The sequence below is a fragment of the Rhinoderma darwinii genome, unplaced genomic scaffold (assembly GCF_050947455.1).
Source record: "Rhinoderma darwinii isolate aRhiDar2 unplaced genomic scaffold, aRhiDar2.hap1 Scaffold_4462, whole genome shotgun sequence".
Classification (NCBI taxonomy): domain Eukaryota; kingdom Metazoa; phylum Chordata; class Amphibia; order Anura; family Rhinodermatidae; genus Rhinoderma; species Rhinoderma darwinii.
In genome coordinates, this window is record NW_027463910.1 from 1 (window position 1) to 19,554 (window position 19,554).

At 53.6% G+C, this 19,554-nt stretch overlaps 1 protein-coding gene and 5 non-coding genes across 7 annotated transcripts; all 6 read left to right on the forward strand.

Moving 5' to 3' along the window:
• The first annotated feature begins 778 nt into the window (after positions 1 to 778).
• RPL7A (ribosomal protein L7a) lies at positions 779 to 5,832 on the forward strand. Of its 2 annotated transcripts, none has more exons than XM_075848682.1 (8): positions 779 to 845; positions 1,660 to 1,780; positions 1,854 to 2,003; positions 2,866 to 3,006; positions 3,184 to 3,263; positions 4,974 to 5,104; positions 5,290 to 5,359; positions 5,679 to 5,832. In XM_075848682.1, exons 1-8 carry the CDS (start codon positions 843 to 845, stop codon positions 5,781 to 5,783), a joined length of 801 nt encoding a protein of 266 aa, XP_075704797.1. In that variant the 5' UTR covers positions 779 to 842; the 3' UTR covers positions 5,784 to 5,832. The 2 variants fall into 2 exon arrangements, with proteins under 2 accessions (XP_075704797.1, XP_075704796.1); XM_075848681.1 differs by lacking the exon at positions 779 to 845 and adding an exon at positions 1,148 to 1,171.
• Positions 1,099 to 1,167, forward strand: LOC142716086 (small nucleolar RNA SNORD24). Its single transcript, XR_012871380.1, has one exon. It is a non-coding gene; the product is annotated as a small nucleolar RNA SNORD24 (small nucleolar RNA).
• On the forward strand, positions 2,060 to 2,127 carry LOC142716087 (small nucleolar RNA SNORD24). The gene has a single exon (XR_012871381.1). It is a non-coding gene; the product is annotated as a small nucleolar RNA SNORD24 (small nucleolar RNA).
• LOC142716082 (small nucleolar RNA SNORD36) lies at positions 3,047 to 3,122 on the forward strand. The gene has a single exon (XR_012871377.1). It is a non-coding gene; the product is annotated as a small nucleolar RNA SNORD36 (small nucleolar RNA).
• On the forward strand, positions 3,501 to 3,573 carry LOC142716084 (small nucleolar RNA SNORD36). The gene has a single exon (XR_012871378.1). It is a non-coding gene; the product is annotated as a small nucleolar RNA SNORD36 (small nucleolar RNA).
• LOC142716085 (small nucleolar RNA SNORD36) lies at positions 5,145 to 5,220 on the forward strand. Its single transcript, XR_012871379.1, has one exon. It is a non-coding gene; the product is annotated as a small nucleolar RNA SNORD36 (small nucleolar RNA).
• Positions 5,833 to 19,554: the final 13,722 nt, after the last annotated feature.

Sequence of the window (19,554 nt, forward strand, 5' to 3'; positions counted from 1 at the left end):
AAAGCCGCATATATTATACCCCCCCCGTACACAAAGCCTCATATATTATACCCCCCCGTACACAAAGCCGCATATATTATACCCCCCCCTTACACAAAGCCGCATATATTATATCCCCCCTTACACAAAGCCGCATATATTATATCCCCCCCGTACACCAAGCCGCATATATACCCCCGTACACAACTCCGACCCCTCCGTACCCGACCCTTTATACACAACTCCGATCCCCCCACACACACAACTCCGACCCCCCCCCCCCCCCACACACACACACACACACACACACACACACACACACACACACACACACACACACACACACACACACAACTCCGACCCCCCCACACACAACTCCGACCCCCCCACACACAACTCCGACCCCCCCACACACACACACACACGACTCCGACCCCCTCCATACGTACGTACATTGCACCGGCCCTCCCTCAGTCGACACTTGGGAATACACAGCCCCGCAACCGAGTCACTCACCAAATGCAGAATAATGTCCGTAGTGAACCGCGATTGGCTACAACGCGTCCATACTAACTCGTGATTGGTCACTAAAAATGTCTATCATCGATGTGGCGTGGCCTGACGTATGATAATGAGGAGTGCACGTGACCACGTAGAGCGGATTCGATATTTGGGGACGTTATTATCATGTAGGGTTATGATCAGTGCCGCTCGGAGCCTCTAGGGGGCGCTGCTCGGCCGCCACTCAAGTCTGAAACCTTAGCTTGAAATCCCGTTTTTTTCCGTCCTTTGTCGCGATATTTCGGAGCTGATACAAATATTACCCACAATGCTTGCTTCTTCCTTTCGCTGCCCCGTCCGCCATGGTGAGTGCGCGCAGGCTTTGGCTCTGATACTATCCGGCTCCATCCTTCGGCTGCCAACCTCTCTGTACCGGACTGAGCCCCGTGCTGTGCCCGGAGGAGGCCGCTGCTTCTTTCCTCTGCTGGATTTTCTGGTTTCTGTGGACTTTAGTGCGGTGCCGGACGGGTAGTGAGAGGGGAGGCGGGTGCTCGGGATGCGGGGCAGGCTGAGGTATGTGGCGGGGCAGGCTGAGGGGGGCGGCGCGGGTGGCGGGCGAGCAGATGATGACAGGATATTTGCTATCTGAGTTGATGATTACATTTATCCACCAAGATCGCTGATGCTCGTGGTACCTGGCGGGGGTCACCGGGTGTCTGGGAGGGGTGGCTTTGTGTCGGCGGCGGTGTGTGGGTGTCTGTTGGGGTGGCTTTGTGGTGTGATGTCTGTTGGGGGGTTTCGTGGCGTGGTCTGTGTTGTGGGTGTCCGTTGGGGTGCTGAGGTCACGTCTCGCAGTGGTGGGGTGTCTGTTGGGCGGTGTTGTGGGGGTGGCGGGGCGTTCTCTCTACGTGCTGAGGTCATGTGGCGGGGTGTCTGTTGGGGGGTGTCTTGCGGCGGGGTGTTCTCGCTACGTGCTGCGGTAATGTCTCGTGGTGGGGGGGTGTCTCGCTACGTGCTGAGGTCATGTGGTGGGGTGTCTGTTGTGGGGGTGGCGGGGCGTTCTCTCTACGTGCTGAGGTCATGTCTCGCGGTGGCGGGATGTCTGTTGGGGGGTGTCTTGCGGTTGGGGTGGCGGGGCGTTGTCGCTACGTGCTGAGGTCATGTCTCGTGTCTCCGCAGCCTAAGGGAAAGAAGGCCAAGGGGAAGAAGGTGGCTCCGGCCCCGTCCGTTGCTCGGAAGGCTGAAGCCAAGAAGGTGGTGAACCCGCTGTTCGAGAAGCGGCCTAAGAACTTTGGCATTGGTGAGTGGCGCTGCCCGTAGTCGCCGGCTTTTCACAGGAGTTGCGGGCGCCGTATTAACCCTTTCTCTTCCAGGTCAGGACATCCAACCCAAGAGGGATCTCACGCGCTTCGTGAAATGGCCGCGATACATCCGGCTCCAGCGCCAGAGGTCCATCCTCTACAAACGCCTGAAGGTGCCGCCTGCAATCAACCAGTTCACCCAGGCCCTGGACCGGCAGACAGGTGAGTGGGGGGCACAGAGCTGGAGTGGGGGGCTCTGTAGGGATTAACCCTGTGTGTGCAGGTGATGTGTATTATTTGCTATCTGAAGCTGTGATTACACTCTTCCACCAAGATCTCTGATGCACAATATCCCCCATCCCCCTCGGTGGTATCGCACCCCCCCTCCCCTCGGTGGTATCGCACCCCCCCTCCCCTCGGTGGTCTCGCACCCCTCCCCTCGGTGGTCTCGCACCCCTCCCCTCGGTGGTCCCGCACCCCCCCTCCCCTCGGTGGTCTCGCACCCCTCCCCTCGGTGGTCTTGCACCCCCCCCTCCCTCCCCTCGGTGGTCTTGCACCCCCCCCTCCCTCCCCTCGGTGGTCTTGCACCCCCCCCTCCCTCCCCTCGGTGGTCTTGCACCCCCCCCTCCCTCCCCTCGGTGGTCTTGCACCCCCCCCCTCCCTCCCCTCGGTGGTCTTGCACCCCCCCCCTCCCTCCCCTCGGTGGTCTTGCACCCCCCCCCCTCCCTCCCCTCGGTGGTCTTGCACCCCCCCCCCTCCCTCCCCTCGGTGGTCTTGCACCCCCCCCCCCTCCCCTCGGTGGTCTCGCACCCCCCCCCCCCCTCCCCTCGGTGGTCTCGCACCCCCCCCCCTCCCCTCGGTGGTCTCGCACCCCCCCCCCTCCCCGGTCTCGCACCCCCCCCCCCCCCCCGGTCTCGCACCCTCCCCGGTCTCGCACTTCCCCTCCCCTCGGTGGTCTCGTACACCCCCCCCTCCACCCCTGTGGTGGTCTCGCACCCCTCCCCTCGGTAGTCTCGCACCCCCGCCCCCCCCCCTCCCGTTGGTGGTCTCGCTCCCCTCCCCCACTGATGTTTTCTCTTCTCAGCCACTCAGCTCTTCAAACTGGCCCACAAATACCGACCAGAGACCAAGCAGGAGAAGAAGAAGCGGCTGCTGGCCCGAGCGGAGCAAAAAGCTGCCGGCAAAGGAGACGTCCCGACCAAGAGACCCCCATTGATCAGAGCAGGTGTGTGGGGGAGGGGCTGGGCGGGGGGGGGGGCTGCATATTGCAATGATGTTAGAATTTCTTCACCTGAACCTCATTGTGTGGAACAAATCTCGAGCTTTTTAACCCTGAGCAGTGGTGAGGCGGGGGCCCGAGGCGTGGGTGGGGGAGCAGAGATGACGACTCTCTCTATTTCAGGTGTTAACACCGTGACCACCCTGGTGGAGAACAAGAAGGCCCAGCTGGTCGTCATTGCCCACGATGTGGACCCTATTGAGGTGCGATGACCTTCCTTGTCAGTTGTATTGATCCTCGGGGGGATTAGACTTTAGAGGGGGCACACTGCGCCTCTTTACTGGGTGGGGAGAGCCGGACAGCTCCCGAGAATAGGACGCACCATACCTGCCGGACAACCGACTGATTCTCCATGCTGGAGACGCTGCACGACCGCTTTAATGGCCATGGGTGAAGTTGGGGGGTCAATGCCCCCCCCCCCCCAGTTCAGGGTCAGTGGATTGCAATGATGAGAGAATTTCTTCAGCTGATTGACAGTGACGATTAATTCCGAGCTTTTTAACCCTGAGCAATCCAGGACTCTGCTGGTTGGTGGCTGCTCGTCTAGACCTGGGCTCTGCTAGTTGGTGGCCGCTCATCTAGACCTGGGCTCTGCTAGTTGGTGGCCGCTCGTCTAGACCTGGGCTCTGCTGGTTGGTGGCCGCTCGTCTAGACCTGGGCTCTGCTGGTTGGTGGCCGCTCGTCTAGACCTGGGCTCTGCTGGTTGGTGGCTGCTCGTCTAGACCTGGGCTCTGCTGGTTGGTGGCTGCTCGTCTAGACCTGGGCTCTGCTGGTTGGTGGCTGCTCGTCTAGGCACGGGCTATAATGCTTTGCTTGTCTTGCAGTTGGTTGGTGGCCGCTCGGCTAGGCCTGGGCTCTGCTAGTTGGTGGCTGCTCGTCTAGACCTGGGCTCTGCTGGTTGCTGTCCGCTCGTCTAGACCTGGGCTCTGCTGGTTGGTGGCTGCTCGTCTAGACCTGGGCTCTGCTGGTTGGTGGCTGCTCGTCTAGACCTGGGCTCTGCTGGTTGGTGGCTGCTCGTCTAGACCTGGGCTCTGCTGGTTGGTGGCTGCTCGTCTAGACCTGGGCTCTGCTAGCTCGTGGCTGCTCGTCCATACTCTGGCTCTGCTGGTTGGTGGCTGCTCGTCTAGACCTGGGCTCTGCTGGTTGGTGGCTGCTCGTCTAGACCTGGGCACTGCTGGTTGGCTGCTCGTCTAGACCTGGGCACTGCTGGTTGGCTGCTCGTCTAGACCTGGGCTCTGCTGGCAGCTCGTCTAGACCTGGGCTCTGCTGGTTGCTGGCAGCTCGTCTAGACCTGGGCTCTGCTGGTTGCTGGCCGCTCGTCTAGACCTGGGCTCTGCTGGTTGCTGGCCGCTCGTCTAGACCTGGGCTCTGCTGGTTGCTGGCCGCTCGTCTAGACCTGGGCTCTGCTGGTTGCTGGCCGCTCGTCTAGACCTGGGCTCTGCTGGTTGCTGGCCGCTCGTCTAGACCTGGGCTCTGCTGGTTGCTGGCCGCTCGTCTAGACCTGGGCTCTGCCGGTTGCTGGCCGCTCGTCTAGACCTGGGCTCTGCTGGTTGCTGGCTGCTCGTCTAGACCTGGGTTCTGCTGGTTGCTGGCCGCTCGTCTAGACCTGGGCTCTGCTGGTTGCTGGCCGCTCGTCTAGACCTGGGCTCTGCTGGTTGCTGGCCGCTCGTCTAGACTCGGGCTCTGCTGGTTGGTGGCTGCTCGTCTAGACATGGGCTATAATGCTTTGCTTGTCTTGCAGTTGGTTGGTGGCCGCTCGGCTAGGCCTGGGCTCTGCTGGTTGGTGGCTGCTCGTCATGACCTGGGCTCGGGTCCTTCTAGTTGGTGGCTGCTCGTCTAGGCCTGGGCTCGTGTCCTTCTAGTTGGTGGCTGCTCGTCTAGGCCCGGTCTATAATGCTTTGCTTGTCTTGCAGCTGGTTGTGTTCCTGCCGGCTCTGTGCCGGAAGATGGGAGTGCCGTACTGCATTGTCAAGGGCAAGGCCAGACTGGGCCGCCTCGTCCATAGGAAGACTTGTACCAGCGTCGCCTTCACACAGGTTAACCCGTAAGTTGATGGATTGTTTTCTCCTCTACTTGGAGCTGTTCAGCAATGATGTCCCAGAATTTCTTCACCTGAATGTCACCGTGTGGTTCTTTATGAGCTTTTTAACCCTGAGCTGAGCTGTGGGGATCTGGGGGTGCAGGGGGTTCTGGCCGCTCTCAGTACTGACTCTTGTTCTCCTCCTGCAGAGAGGATAAGGGAGCTCTGTCCAAGCTGGTGGAGGCCGTGAAGACCAATTACAACGAGCGTCACGATGAGGTGAGAGGTGGGGGCAGGGCTGACTTAGAGGGTGGTCCCTATTAGAATGTCTCTGGCTTCTGGTCCTTGTGGCGGCAGGCGCTGTTTCCGCGGGGACCTCGTCAGTCGGCTGCACTTCTGGTAACGGGACCACTTCCTGTACCGCTATGGGGGGTTTACACTGTAAGGAATCTCGCCAGGACCGGCATCTGATGCCTCAAGTAAAGCAACTCAGAAAAGTACCCCGTAATAATGGAGCCCCCTCTGATGATGCAGAAGTCTGTGCGGCTCCCTCGCACTGGACACGCGTCTCCCTATAACTCTCGTTCTTCTCTCGTAGATCCGGCGTCACTGGGGAGGAGGCATCCTGGGCCCGAAGTCTGTGGCCAGAATCGCCAAGCTCGAGAAGGCAAAGGCCAAAGAACTGGCTACAAAGCTTGGTTGAGTGTACCGGGCGCCCGTCTGTGCTGTACATAATAAAAATCCACAAAGTCTCTTTTTGGCGAGTTCTTTATTGTTTCGAGGCCTGCCGACCTGCGCTAGTCTTACCCTGGTGCCAGTCCGGTGAGATGGGAATCATCGTCATGTGATCTGTCACACGGGGAGGGGGGCTCTGTCATGTGTGCTGTCACGGTGGGGGGGGGGTCATGCGATCTGTCACATGGGGAGGGGGTCATGCGATCTGTCACATGGGGAGGGGGTCATGCGATCTGTCACGGGGAGGGGGTCATGCGATCTGTCACACGGGGAGGGGGTCATGCGATCTGTCACACGGGGAGGGGGTCATGCGACCTGTCACAAGGGGGGCTTTGTCATGTGTGCTGTCACGGTGGGGGGGGGGTCATGCGATCTGTCACATGGGGAGGGGGTCATGCGATCTGTCACATGGGGAGGGGGTCATGCGATCTGTCACACGGGGAGGGGGGCTCTGTCATGTGTGCTGTCACGGTGGGGGGGGGTCATGCGATCTGTCACACGGGGAGGGGGTCATGCGATCTGTCACATGGGGAGGGGGTCATGCGATCTGTCACATGGGGAGGGGGTCATGTGATCTGTCACACGGGGAGGGGGGCTCTGTCATGTGTGCTGTCACGGTGGGGGGGGGGGTCATGCGATCTGTCACATGGGGAGGGGGTCATGCGATCTGTCACGGTGGGGGGGGGGGTCATATGATCTGTCACACGGGGAGGGGGCTCTGTCATGTGTGCTGTCACGGAGGGGGTCATGTCATCTGTCACACGGGGAGGGGGGCTCTGTCATGTGTGCTGTCACGGTGGGGGGGGGGGGTCATGCGATCTGTCACACGGGGAGGGGGGCTCTGTCATGTGTGCTGTCACGGTTGGGGGGGTCATGCGATCTGTCACACGGGGAGGGGGTCATGCGATCTGTCACGGTGGGGGGGGGGTCATGTGATCTGTCATACGGGGAGGGGGCTCTGTCGTGTGTCATCCTATGGAAGGGGCACTTTGTGGTTTGTACAGGGTCCTGGGTTGCGGAGCTCTGCGGGATGTACATCTGGGATAGGTCATGGGTTAATGATCAGTGGAGGTCGGACCCCCGGCCCCTGCCTCCGGATGTTATGCAGTGCTCAGTGCGGCCGGCAGCAGAGTCCAGTCACTATAGCGGCCGTGCTGCAGAACCAGCTCTGCTCCTCTTCACCTGCGGCGCGGCCGCTATTCTGTGACCAGAGGTTGTGGTACCGCGGGCGCTGCACAACATCCGGTGCCCAGGGGCAGGCTGAACAGCTGATCGGTGCTGGACCCCCCTGATCATATACTGATAACCGGTGCCCGGACAATCCCCTTAATTTGAGGGCTTCTCACCAATGGGGATACACAGAACACCCATTGATGTGAAGAGGTCAGTGGCTGCGGAGGATCATGGGATCTCCCGGGATTACAAGGCTGACCTGGTGTCAGGACCCGGCTGTGCGGTGACGGCTGCTGCCCCGGCTCCACGTCTATCCCACATTATAGTCATGTCTGTCCTGTAAAGTCTCCCGTCTGTACAGGAGAGTGAGCGATGTCTGATAGCTGCAGGTCCTGTGCATGTCTCTAGATGGAGACCCCCGGACCACCTTCCCGGCCACTGTCTGAGGTCAGGGGGATGGCTGCGGCTGAGCTGCACGGTCTCTGACTCCAGTGGAGGTTACGGAGACCGTGTAGCAGGGTGAGCTCAGCTACATCCGACCATCACGTCAGGCGGCCCCATTCTAGAGCGGGGCAGGACCTTATGTTCTCTGGGATATTTGGGGTGTCGGCCGTGACTTGTGACGTGGTGCTGCCGCCGTGTCTGTTCTCTGGTGCGGTCACATTGGAGGTGTTGCAGGAATGAGTAGATGTAGCTGCTGGGTTTATGGCTGGGGGTGCCGTTATCTGGGAGATGTTGGGGTTCGGGCGTGTCTGGTGTCATTGTAGATGTGACCTTGGGGGGCTGTTCTGGTCTCAGCTTTCTTGTATGTCAGGGTTTCTGGCTCTTGCTTTGTCCTGCTGTCGCTTCGCTGGATGAAATTCTTGTTCGTCTGCTTGTAGCGGTCAGAGCGGCGGTGCTGGCGTCATGTACCCGCTGTGTGATCCCGGCACCAGGTCAGGACCGCGTGACTCCAGGCAGAGAAGGGTTAGTGAAGCTGGGGAGGGTAATCCACCAGGAGGTCGGGTGGTGGGAGCCGCGGTGCGCTCCCTGCACATCATGCTGATCCCACATTAACCCGTTAGTGACCGCCAATAGGTCGCTGCATCAGGATAAAGTAAACAGCAGGAGCCGTCAGATCTCCCTGCTCTCCGCTGCCAGAGGTATATGAGGGCTGGGGGCGTCCCTGCTCTGCCGGGTGAGATCGATTATTCGTATCGATCTCACCCGTTTAACCCCTCAGAGGCCGTGCACAATAGCGAGCACCGCATCTGAGTGGTTTTGGAGAGGGAGAGGGGGGGGGGAGCTCCCTCTACTACTGACACCCGGCGACACGATCACCGAGTGTCTTTGTTGCCAATGGCAGCCGGGGGCCTAATAAAGGCCCCCAGGTCTGGCTGGAGCGAATGCCTGCTAGATCATGCCGGAGGCCTAGCAGATGCCTGTCCATCAGAGGAGAAGGGCTTGTCCACACGTCTGTGGTTACTGCAGAAAGTGGTGCGGATTTTTGTGCCGTTTCCCCATGTTGGGGGATGGGGACAGCTCTGAAAAATGCAGCAACTCCGCCCACTCTCTGCGGCAGGAATGACAGGCCGCGGTACGAAAAACCCGCTGTGCAAGTGAATTTGTGCTGGGAAGTTTTGCGCAGCGTGTGGGGGAGGGTTGTTAAGTCTCCGGTGCGGCCGCTCCTGTATTCTGCTGATTTCCAGCCGGAGGAATGGACGAGCCCTCCGAGGACCTGCAAAGGGGGTTCCCGTGAGGAGCGTTTATGACGTCCACAGGATATGTTCTAAATAGAGACCCCCACATCTGTCTACACCGGGGCCCCTACACCCCCTTCTGCTCTGTGATGCGGCCGTGAATTGGGAACCATCGTAGCTCGTGCGCTCACAGAAACCACGTCGTGTCATAAATGTCCCTGATGTGAAAACCCGTTAGTGACCGCCAATACGCATTTAACTGCGCTGCGTCAGAATAAATGTTACAGCTCCCGCCGTCCGCTACTGAGAACATGGCGCGGCTCCGGCGGGCGGATTGACATCTGCCCATTTAACTCCTTAGATGCAGCGCTCAATAGCAAGATCCGCATCAAAGTGGTTTTGGAGGGCGGGGTCTCCCAGCGACGCTGCGATTGCAACGTGGCGGTGGTTTCTTTGGCAGCTGGGGCCTAATAGTAGTGGATGCCGGAGGCCTGGCCGCCAATAATCCGCTGCCATACAGAAGTACCGCCGTGTGTTAGAAAAGCGCTCAAACCATCGGCGACGTTTATAATAAACCCACTATTCCCCTTATAAGATGCTTTATTATGAGAAGACGCGTCCGTAACGACCCGACTATAAAGATATTCTGTTATTTAACCCGCGCGGCGACCGCTGTCCAAAGCCGGAATTGCTGGTTTCTGTTCATCCTGCCTTACAAAAATGTGATCAAGAAGTCGCAATAAAAACTACGCGTCGTCCGCAAAAGAAATGCCTCGTACCGCCGCGTCAGCGGAAGAAGAAAACCGTTACTGCTCTGCTAATACAAAGAAGTGTCGTCACTGTGTAAACGTGAAGCGCAAAGACCCGCGGAATAAACGCCGTTATTTTACCCCTCGTGTCTCGTCACGTGACGCCCGGGCACAACGTAATACAGAAGGGTTTCCCCTCCATTGCAGCATCGCTGGAGGTCTCCGGGTCTGCACCGACATCACAATGTATACAGGCCGCCAGTCACCACCCGTTATCTCCCTGCTGACGGTTGGGAGCGGCGGGGTTCCCTTTATGACTCATTCCAGACTTTAATGCAACAGCACAATTTACCCAAACAGGATTTTTAGAAATATTTGCAAATCCGACATCTCTTGCAGTCCGTGCGGTCCCCCGATGTGCCCCTCCAGTGCCTTTCCATTCTTTACCAGGGCACATTCAAAGCTTAAGGGGTCTCTTTCTTTTCCTCTGAGGTTCCGCACCCTCACACATTGGTGAACCGTCTACTGCAGAAATGGGAAACAGATTTAGCCCTGGATATTTCTCTTGAAGACGGAGATTGCTGCTGATGGTTGATTGATTGACTGGTGGTTGATTACTGCTGATTGGTTGCTGATTGTTTGCTGGTGGTTGATTGCTGATTGATTGGTGCTTGATTGATTGCTGCTGGTGCTTGATTGGTGCTTGATTGATTGCTGGTGCTTGCTTGCTGCTGGTGCTTGCTTGATTGCTGCTGGTGGTTGATTGCTGCTGGTGCGTGATTGCTGCTGGTGCTTGATTGATTGGTTGCTGGTGGTTGATTGTTTGATTGCTGGTGGTGGTTGATTGCTGATTGGTTGATTGCTGCTGGTTGATTGCTAATGGTTGATTGGTGGATAATTGATTGCTTGCTAATGGTTGATTTCTGGTGATTGCTGGTGGTTGATTTGCTGCTGGTGCTTGATTGATTGCTGCTGGTGCTTGATTGATTGCTGCTGGTGCTTGATTGCTGCTGGTGCTTGCTTGATTGCTGCTGGTGCTTGATTGATTGCTGGTGCTTGATTGATTGCTGCTGGTGCTTGATTGATTGCTGCTGGTGCTTGATTGCTGCTGGTGCTTGCTTGATTGCTGCTGGTGCTTGCTTGATTGCTGCTGGTGCTTGATTGATTGCTGCTGGTGCTTGATTGATTGCTGGTGCTTGATTGATTGCTGCTGGTGCTTGATTGATTGGTGCTTGATTGATTGCTGGTGCTTGATTGATTGCTGCTGGTGCTTGATTGATTGCTGCTGGTGCTTGATTGCTGCTGGTGCTTGATTGCTTGCTGCTGGTGCTTGATTGATTGCTGCTGGTGCTTGATTGATTGCTGCTTGATTGATTGCTGGTGGTTGATTGCTGGTGGTTGATTGCTGGTGGTTGATTGCTGGTGGTTGATTGCTGATTGATTGCTGATGGTTGATTGCTGATGGTTGATTGCTGATGATTTGGTGGTTGATTTGCTGCTGATTGGTTGCTGATTGATTGCTGGTGGTTGATTGATTGCTGGTGGTGGTTTGCTGATTGCTGATTGGTTGCTGGTGGTTGATTGTTTGAGTGGTGGTGGTGGTTGATGATTGATTGGTGGTTGATTGATTGCTGATGGTTGATGTCTGATGGTTGATTGATTGCTGGTGGTTGATTGCTGATTGATTGGTTGATTGTTGATTGGTTGATTGCTGGTGGTTGATTGGTGGTGGTTGATTGCTGGTGGTTGATTGGTGGTTGATTGCTGGTGGTTGATTGCTGATTGATTGCTGCTGGTGGCTGATTGATTGCTGGTGATTGATTGCTGCTGGTGGCTGATTGGTTGATGGTGGTGGTTGATTGCTGATTGATTGCTGGTGGCTGATTGATGATTGCTGCTGGTTGATTGGTGGTTGATTGCTGGTGGTTAATTTGCTGATTGATTGGTGGTTGATTGCTGATTGATTGCTGGTGGTTGATTGGTTGCTGGTGGTTGATTGCTGATTGATTGCTGGTGGTTGATTTGCTGATAGATTGGTGGTTGGTTGATTGCTGCTGGTGGTTGATTGGTTGCTGGTGGTTGATTGCTGGTGGTTGATTGCTGATTGGTTGATTTGCTGGTGGTTGGTTGCTGATTGCTGCTGGTGGCTGATTGATTGCTGGTGATTGATTGGTGGTTGATTGCTGCTGGTGATTGATTGCTGCTGGTGGTTGATTGCTGGTGGTTGATTGCTGATTGATTGCTGGTGGTTGATTTGCTGATAGATTGGTGGTTGGTTGCTGATAGATTGGTGGTTGGTTGATTGCTGCTGGTGGTTGGTTGCTGATAGATTGGTGGTTGGTTGCTGATAGATTGCTGTTGGTGGTTGATTGGTTGATTGCTGGTGGTTGATTGCTGCCGATGGGCTGTAGGATTTGCTATAACGTGCATGTTGTTGTTTTCTGATTTTAGTTGCCTGGATATACAGTTATGCTGACAATGAATGTATTTAGGATGGATCTTTATTGGGGTTTCTTTATGTTGCTGGCCGTGCCATATGTCCTTTGTCTTCAGATATAATTCCAAATATCTTGGTTTCTTTTTTGTTTTTTATTATATATATTCGGCTATGTTTCCTATTGTTGGGGGGTGCGGGGCGCTGGCTAGACCTTGTCCTGACACTTCTCCTCTCAGGGACTCGCTGGTTGTATCCGGTGTATATTGGATTGTTTCTCGTTGATCAGGGACTGGGTGATCGTTTTTGTCTGTGTTGTCGTGGTTTCCCTTCGCTGCTTTAGTGCATAGTATTGGCTTGATTATCCTGAGTGCGGTGGAGATGGCACCGTGGAAAGTCTGTCCCTTTAATGTTAGAGGGTTTAATGTCCCTGGAAACGCTCGCAGGTTCTGTATCACGTGCACAAGGAGCGGGGGCAGATCTTGTTCTTACAAGAGACTCCTTGTCAGGTGGGCCGTACACCACAGTTTACTAATCGCTATCGTCCAAGGGGGCTAGTATATGTATAGACAAATCGCGTTCTCACAAGACCATGGATGTCCTGATTGACCCGGGTGGTCGGTTTGTCTTTCTTATATTGTCCATTAGGAATAAGATCTTCACTCTGGTTAATCTCTATCCGGCTCGGGTGTGCCGAGTGTTTCTGAGGAGTTTTCGGAGGGTGTTTTAATTGTGGGAGGTGATTTGACATTTGATTCCAGGCTTGACACCTCCTCGGGCAGGTCTGCTGTTCCTAGGACACAATTGGCGGCCTTGAAGACTACGCTGCACTCCATGCGATTGGTTGACGTGTGGCGGATTCTCCACCCTCCGGTACGAGAGTATAACTTATTTCTCCCCCTTCCACAATATGTACAGTCACTTAGATGCCTTCCTCGTTAGCCACCACTTACTTACTGTCCCCACTTCTGAGGTGGTTCCCATGTTTTGGTCGGATCATGCTCCAGTCTTTGTCACTTACCTTTCCTAATTCAGTGCCCAATGTCCAGTCCTGGAAAATGAATGACAATCTATTGCACAATGCGGTCGTGTGTCAGCTCTTAAAGGGAAGGTGTCATGAAATTTGTATTTTTTTATATAGCTTTTAGTATGATATTAAAATAAATGTTATTTGTGTTCTCATGTTCTACTTTTTACTTTGTTCTTACTTTTACTTCTCTATGGGGGCTGCCATTTTTTTCTCATCTCTGTATCTGTCGATTAACCACACATACAGAGATGGAATACGGCACATACATCCCCATAGAGAATGCGAACGGGAGCCGTTCCATTCACTGCAGCGTACGCCACACAGACCAAAACGAAGCTTGTTCGCAGAGCGAAATCCGGCGCCATTTTCATGTGGACCGGAAGCTGCTGCCCGACAGTAAGATGACGACTTCCGGCCATATGTTCAAGGAAGCGAAGGCGCGAGGAATAGGAACGGAGGCGGCAAGAGCAGGTAAGTTATGTTCGTGTATGTGATGTGTGTATGTGATGTTTGTGTGATACTGTCTTCTTAGCCCTGTATCTAATCCTCCTACACTGTGCAGTCGCTCAGAAAATGGCGGCACACAGTGTAGGAGGTTTGAAGATTCAATCCCCTCCTTCTCCTGGCACTAGCCAGAATAAGGAGGGGGGATTGTGTGAGGACACTAGAGCGAGTGTGTCTACCCCAAATTTGCAGCATAAAGCAATGAGGTTGCTTTACCATGTTGCAATGCTGCAATTTTGGGAACTGCTCCCTCTAGTGGCCAGCACATGGAAATGTTATAAATTAGAATCTAATTTATAATATTTCTTGACTTGTGAAAAAATTAAAACAATGTGTAATCACTCAAATAATAATTGTTTAACTAAAAAAAAAATTTCTAGCGACACATTCCCTTTAAGGATACGCTGAGCATATTTTTTTATGTACACGCTCGTGACTCTACTCCTCTACCACTCCAGTGGGAGGCATTGAAGTGTGTGGTTAGGGGTGTCCTAATACAGCAGGGGGCTCGATTAGAGGGAAAAAGGGGTAGCTATTACACGGCTACTTGCACAGATACGTGATTTAGAATCCAGTCATAAACGCGTTCCTTCCTCGCAGGTTTTTTCGGAACTTACTACGGCGAGACAATCCTTGCGTTCTCTGCTCGACCAATCACATGCTGGATTTCGGAAATAAGAACAAAAAGCACGGCGCCATAAAGTGCAGGTCAATCAGGTTAGGCAAGCTAAAGGTAGTAACTTACCATGCTCACCTAGATATTTCGTGGGAACAATATTGAAAAGGTAGTCACAAAGTTAATCCCCAAGTGCTGCTGCCAAGATCCAAACCGGTTAACCGTACGGTCACCGCTTGACAAGATAATTGAAGAAAAATTAAAAAGGAAGGATCTTGTAAGGCGCTGCTACGTGGCTGATAGAATGTACGGGAAATAGCAAGCGGAATAATTTGAAATATATCTATTTAATATAAACAATGGTGGCTACGCGTTTCAACGCCATATGGCCTGAGGAAGACGCTGGTACAGTGTTGAAACGCGTAGCCACCATTGTTTATATTAAATAGATATATTTCAAATTATTCCGCTTGCTATTTCCCGTACATTCTATCAGCCACGTAGCAGCGCCTTACCTTCCATATTCATTTTTCTTCAATTATGCTAGATTTCGGGATCTGATGAGCAAACACTCTTACGAATTTGGAGACAAATGTGGCAGGTCCTTAGCACGGATTTTGCATCCCCGTACACAAGCGTCTTACATTCCTAAAATGACATCTCCCACTGGCAGTGAGGTTCATGACCCGGTCGGCATCACTGAATGTTTCAGACACTATTACTCTACCTTATATAATCTCAAGGGACATTTTCATGATATGCAAGCTGATGCGTTGCGGGAAAAAATGTATCATTATGTACAGGACGCTGCTTTGGGGGCTGGGGACGCCTTGGGACTTGAGGAAGATTTTTGGGATTCGGAAGTGGAGCGTGCAATTGGGGACTCTCCCTTGGGCAAAAGTCCGGGACTTGATGGGTTTAACAATAGATATTATAAGACCTTTTAAGGATCAACTTGCTCCATTTTTGACAAAAGTCTTTAATTCCGTGTCTTCCTCTTGTCCCTTTTCGTCTCAGTCTCTTGAGGATCACATTACCCTTCTACCAAAACCGGGTAAGGATGTCAGGTCTGTATTTCACACCGAATAACCACCTCTGTAAATTGAAAGCTGAAGGCATGCCTGGAAAGAAGTACACCACACAGAGTAATTTTGGTAGACATTCCTTCCCTCAGCCAGGAGGAAGACTGAAGACTTTTTATTCAGAACAAAGAAACACAGAAAGAGACACATGCCTCCTCCCCAGAGATGTGGGAGTGCCCAAGCCCCCACCGGTTTCACAGCTGTAAGTTCTCAGACTCACTCTTCTTGCATTCCAGGGGGCGGTGTCTTCCATAGGTGTGTCCGACATGAACAAAGAACTACATGCGCAAACTTTAGGCCCATTTTGCTTATTAATGTGGATGTGAAACACTTTGCAAAATTGATTGCCTCTCGCCTCTCTCCGTTATTGCCGGACTTGGTCACGGATGACCAGGTGGGTTTTGTACGTGGTAGAGAAGCCCGGGATAGTACTAACAAGACCCTTCTTTTAACATATTGCCAGACACGCAAGATACCGTTGTGTTTACTTTCCGTTGATGCCGAAAGGCTTTTGATAGGGTACACTGGGTGTTTCTCCGTAGTGTCTTGTCTCAGGTTGGACTTGGCTCTAACATGTTGAATAAAATTGTCACATCACAGTTCTCTTATCTCCACTGCCCCCTGCTCTCCTCCTCCCTGTAGTACAGGACATCACACATCACATGTCTCTTATCTCCACTGCTCCCTGCTCTCCTCCTCCTTGTAGTACAGGACATCACAGTTCTCTTATCTCCACTGCCCCCTGCTCTCCTCCTCCCTGTAGTACAGGACATCATACATCACATGTCTCATCTCCACTGCTCCCTGCTCTCCTCCCTGTAGTACAGGACATCACAGTTCTTATCTCCACTGCTTCCTGCTCTCCTCCTCCCTGTAGTACAGGACATCACACATCACATGTCTCTTATCCCCACTGCTCCCTGCTCTCCTCCTCCCTGTAGTACTGGACATCACACATCACATGTCTCATCTCCACTGCCCCCTGCTCTCCTCCCTGTAGTACAGGACATCACACATCACATGTCTCTTATTTCCACTGCTCCCTGCTCTCCTCCCTGTAGTACAGGACATCACACATCACATGTCTCTTATCCCCACTGCCCCCTGCTCTCCCTGTAGTACAGGACATCACACATCACATGTCTCTTATCTCCACTGCTCCCTGCTCTCCTCCTCCCTGTAGTACAGGACGTCACACATCACATGTCTCTTATCTCCACTGCTCCCTGCTCTCCTCCTCCTTGTAGTACAGGACATCACACATCACATGTCTCATCTCCACTGCTCCCTGCTCTCCTCCCTGTAGTACAGGACATCACAGTTCTCTTATCTCCACTGCTTCCTGCTCTCCTCCTCCCTGTAGTACAGGACATCACACATCACATGTCTCTTATCCCCACTGCTTCCTGCTCTCCTCCTCCCTGTAGTACAGGACATCACAGTTCTCTTATCTCCACTGCTCCCTGCTCTCCTCCTCCCTGTAGTACAGGACATTACACATCACTTGTCTCTTATCTCCACTGCCCCCTGCTCTCCTCCTCCCTGTAGTATAGGACATCACACATCACATGTCTCTTATTTCCACTGCCCTCTGCTCTCCTCCCTGTAGTACAGGACATCACACATCACATGTCTCTTATTTCCACTGCTCCCTGCTCTCCTCCCTGTAGTACAGGACATCACACATCACATGTCTCTTATCCCCACTGCCCCCTGCTCTCCTCCCTGTAGTACAGGACATCACACATCACATGTCTCTTATTTCCACTGCTCCCTGCTCTCCTCCCTGTAGTACAGGACATCACACATCACATGTCTCTTATCCCCACTGCCCCCTGCTCTCTTCCTCTCCTCCCTGTAGTACAGGTCATCACATGTCTCTTATCTTCACTGCTCCCTGCTCTCCTCCTCCCTGTAGTACAGGACATCACATGTCTCATATCTGCACTGCTCTCTGTTCTCCTCCTCCCTGTAGTACAGGACATCACACATCACATGTCTCTTATCCCCACTGCCCCCTGCTCTCCTCCCTGTAGTACAGGACATCACACATCACATGTCTCTTATCCCCACTGCCCCCTGCTCTCTTCCTCTCCTCCCTGTAGTGCAGGACATCACACATCACATGTCTCTTATCCCCACTGCCCCCTGCTCTCCTCCCTGTAGTACAGGACATCACATGTCTCTTATCCCCACTGCTCCCTGCTCTCCTCCTCCCTGTAGTACAGGACATTACACATCACTTGTCTCTTATCTCCACTGCTCCCTGCTCTCCTCCTCGATGTAGTACAGGACATTACACATCACTTGTCTCTTATCTCCACTGCCCCCTGCTCTCCTCCTCCCTGTAGTACAGGACATCACACATCACATGTCTCTTATTTCCACTGCCCCCTGCTCTCCTCCCTGTAGTACAGGACATCAAACATCACATGTCTCTTATCCCCACTGCCCCCTGCTCTCTTCCTCTCCTCCCTGTAGTGCAGGACATCACACATCACATGTCTCTTATCCCCACTGCCCCCTGCTCTCCTCCCTGTAGTACAGGACATCACATGTCTCTTATCCCCACTGCTCCCTGCTCTCCTCCTCCCTGTAGTACAGGACATCACACATCACATGTCTCATATCTGCACTGCTCCCTGTTCTCCTCCTCCCTGTAGTACAGGACATCACACAACACATGTCTCTTATCCCCACTGCTCCCTGCTCTCCTCCCTGTAGTACAGGACATCACACATCACATGTCTCTTATCTCCACTGCTTCATGCTCTCCTCCCTGTAGTACAGGACATCACACATCACATGTCTCTTATCCCCACTGCTTCCTGCTCTCCTCCTCCCTGTAGTACAGGACATCACACATCACATGTCTCTTATTTCCACTGCTCCCTGCTCTCCTCCTCCCTGTAGTACAGGACATCACACATCACATGTCTCATATCTGCACTGCTCCCTGCTCTCCTCCTCCCTGTAGTACAGGACATCACACATCACATGTCTCATATCTGCACTGCTCTCCTCCCTGTAGTACAGGACATCACACATCACATGTCTCTTATCCGAACTGCCCCCTGCTCTCTTCCTCTCCTCCCTGTAGTGCAGGACATCACACATCACATGTCTCTTATCCCCACTGCCCCCTGCTCTCCTCCCTGTAGTACAGGACATCACATGTCTCTTATCCCCACTGCTCCCTGCTCTCCTCCCTGTAGTACAGGACATCACATGTCTCATATCTGCACTGCTCCCTGTTCTCCTCCTCCCTGTAGTACAGGACATCACACATCACATGTCTCATATCTGCACTGCTCCCTGCTCTCCTCCTCCCTGTAGTACAGGACATCACACATCACATGTCTCATATCTGCACTGCTCTCCTCCCTGTAGTACAGGACATCACACATCACATGTCTCCTATCTGCACTGATCCCTGCTCTCCTCCTCCCTGTAGTACAGGACATCACGCAACACATGTCTCTTATCCCCACTGCCCCCTGCTCTCTTCCCTGTAGTACAGGACATCACATGTCTCATCTCCACTGCTCCCTGCTCTCCTTCTCCCTGTAGTACAGGACATCACACATTACATGTCTCATATCTGCACTTCTCTCCTCCCTGTAGTACAGGACATCACACATCACATGTCTCTCATCTCCACTGCCCCCTGCTCTCCTCCTCCTCCCTGTAGTACAGGACATCACATGTCTCTTATCCTCACTGCTTCCTGCTCTCCTCCTCCCTGTAGTACAGGACATCAAACATCACATGTCTCTTATCCCCACTGCCCCAGCTCTCCTCCCTGTAGTACAGGACATCACATGTCTCCTATCTGCACTGCTCCCTGCTCTCCTCCTCCCTGTAGTACAGGACATCACACATCACATGTCTCATCTCCACTGCCCCCTGCTCTCCTCCTCCCTGTAGTACAGGACATCACATGTCTCTTATCCCCACTGCTTCCTGCTCTCCTCCCTGTAGTACAGGACATCACACATCACATGTCTCTTATCCCCACTGTTCCCTGCTCTCCTCCTCCCTGTAGTACAGGACATCACATGTCTCATATCTGCAGTGCTCTCCTCCTCCCTGTAGTACAGGACATCACATGTCTCTTATCTCCACTGCCCCCTGCTCTCTTCCTCTCCTCCCTGTAGTACAGGACATCACATGTCTCTTATCTCCACTGCTTCATGCTCTCTTCCTCCCTGTAGTACAGGACATCACACATTACATGTCTCTTATTTCCACTGCTTCATGCTCTCCTCCTCCCTGTAGTACAGATCATCACACCACATGTCTCATCTCCACTGCTCCCTCCTCTCCTCCTCCCTGTAGTACAGGACATCACATGTCTCTTATCCCCACTGCTCCCTGCTCTCCTCCTCCCTGTAGTACAGGACATCACACATCACATGTCTCTTATCCCCACTGCTCCCTGCTCTCCTCCTCCCTGTAGTACAGGACATCAC

Bases quoted from the DNA above. Each gene is read 5' to 3' on its own strand.
- RPL7A (XM_075848681.1), top strand. The intron at 3,264-4,973 runs GTGCGATGACCT...CTTGTCTTGCAG, and splicing joins ACGATGTGGACCCTATTGAG to CTGGTTGTGTTCCTGCCGGC. The intron at 5,105-5,289 runs GTAAGTTGATGG...CTCCTCCTGCAG, and splicing joins GCCTTCACACAGGTTAACCC to AGAGGATAAGGGAGCTCTGT.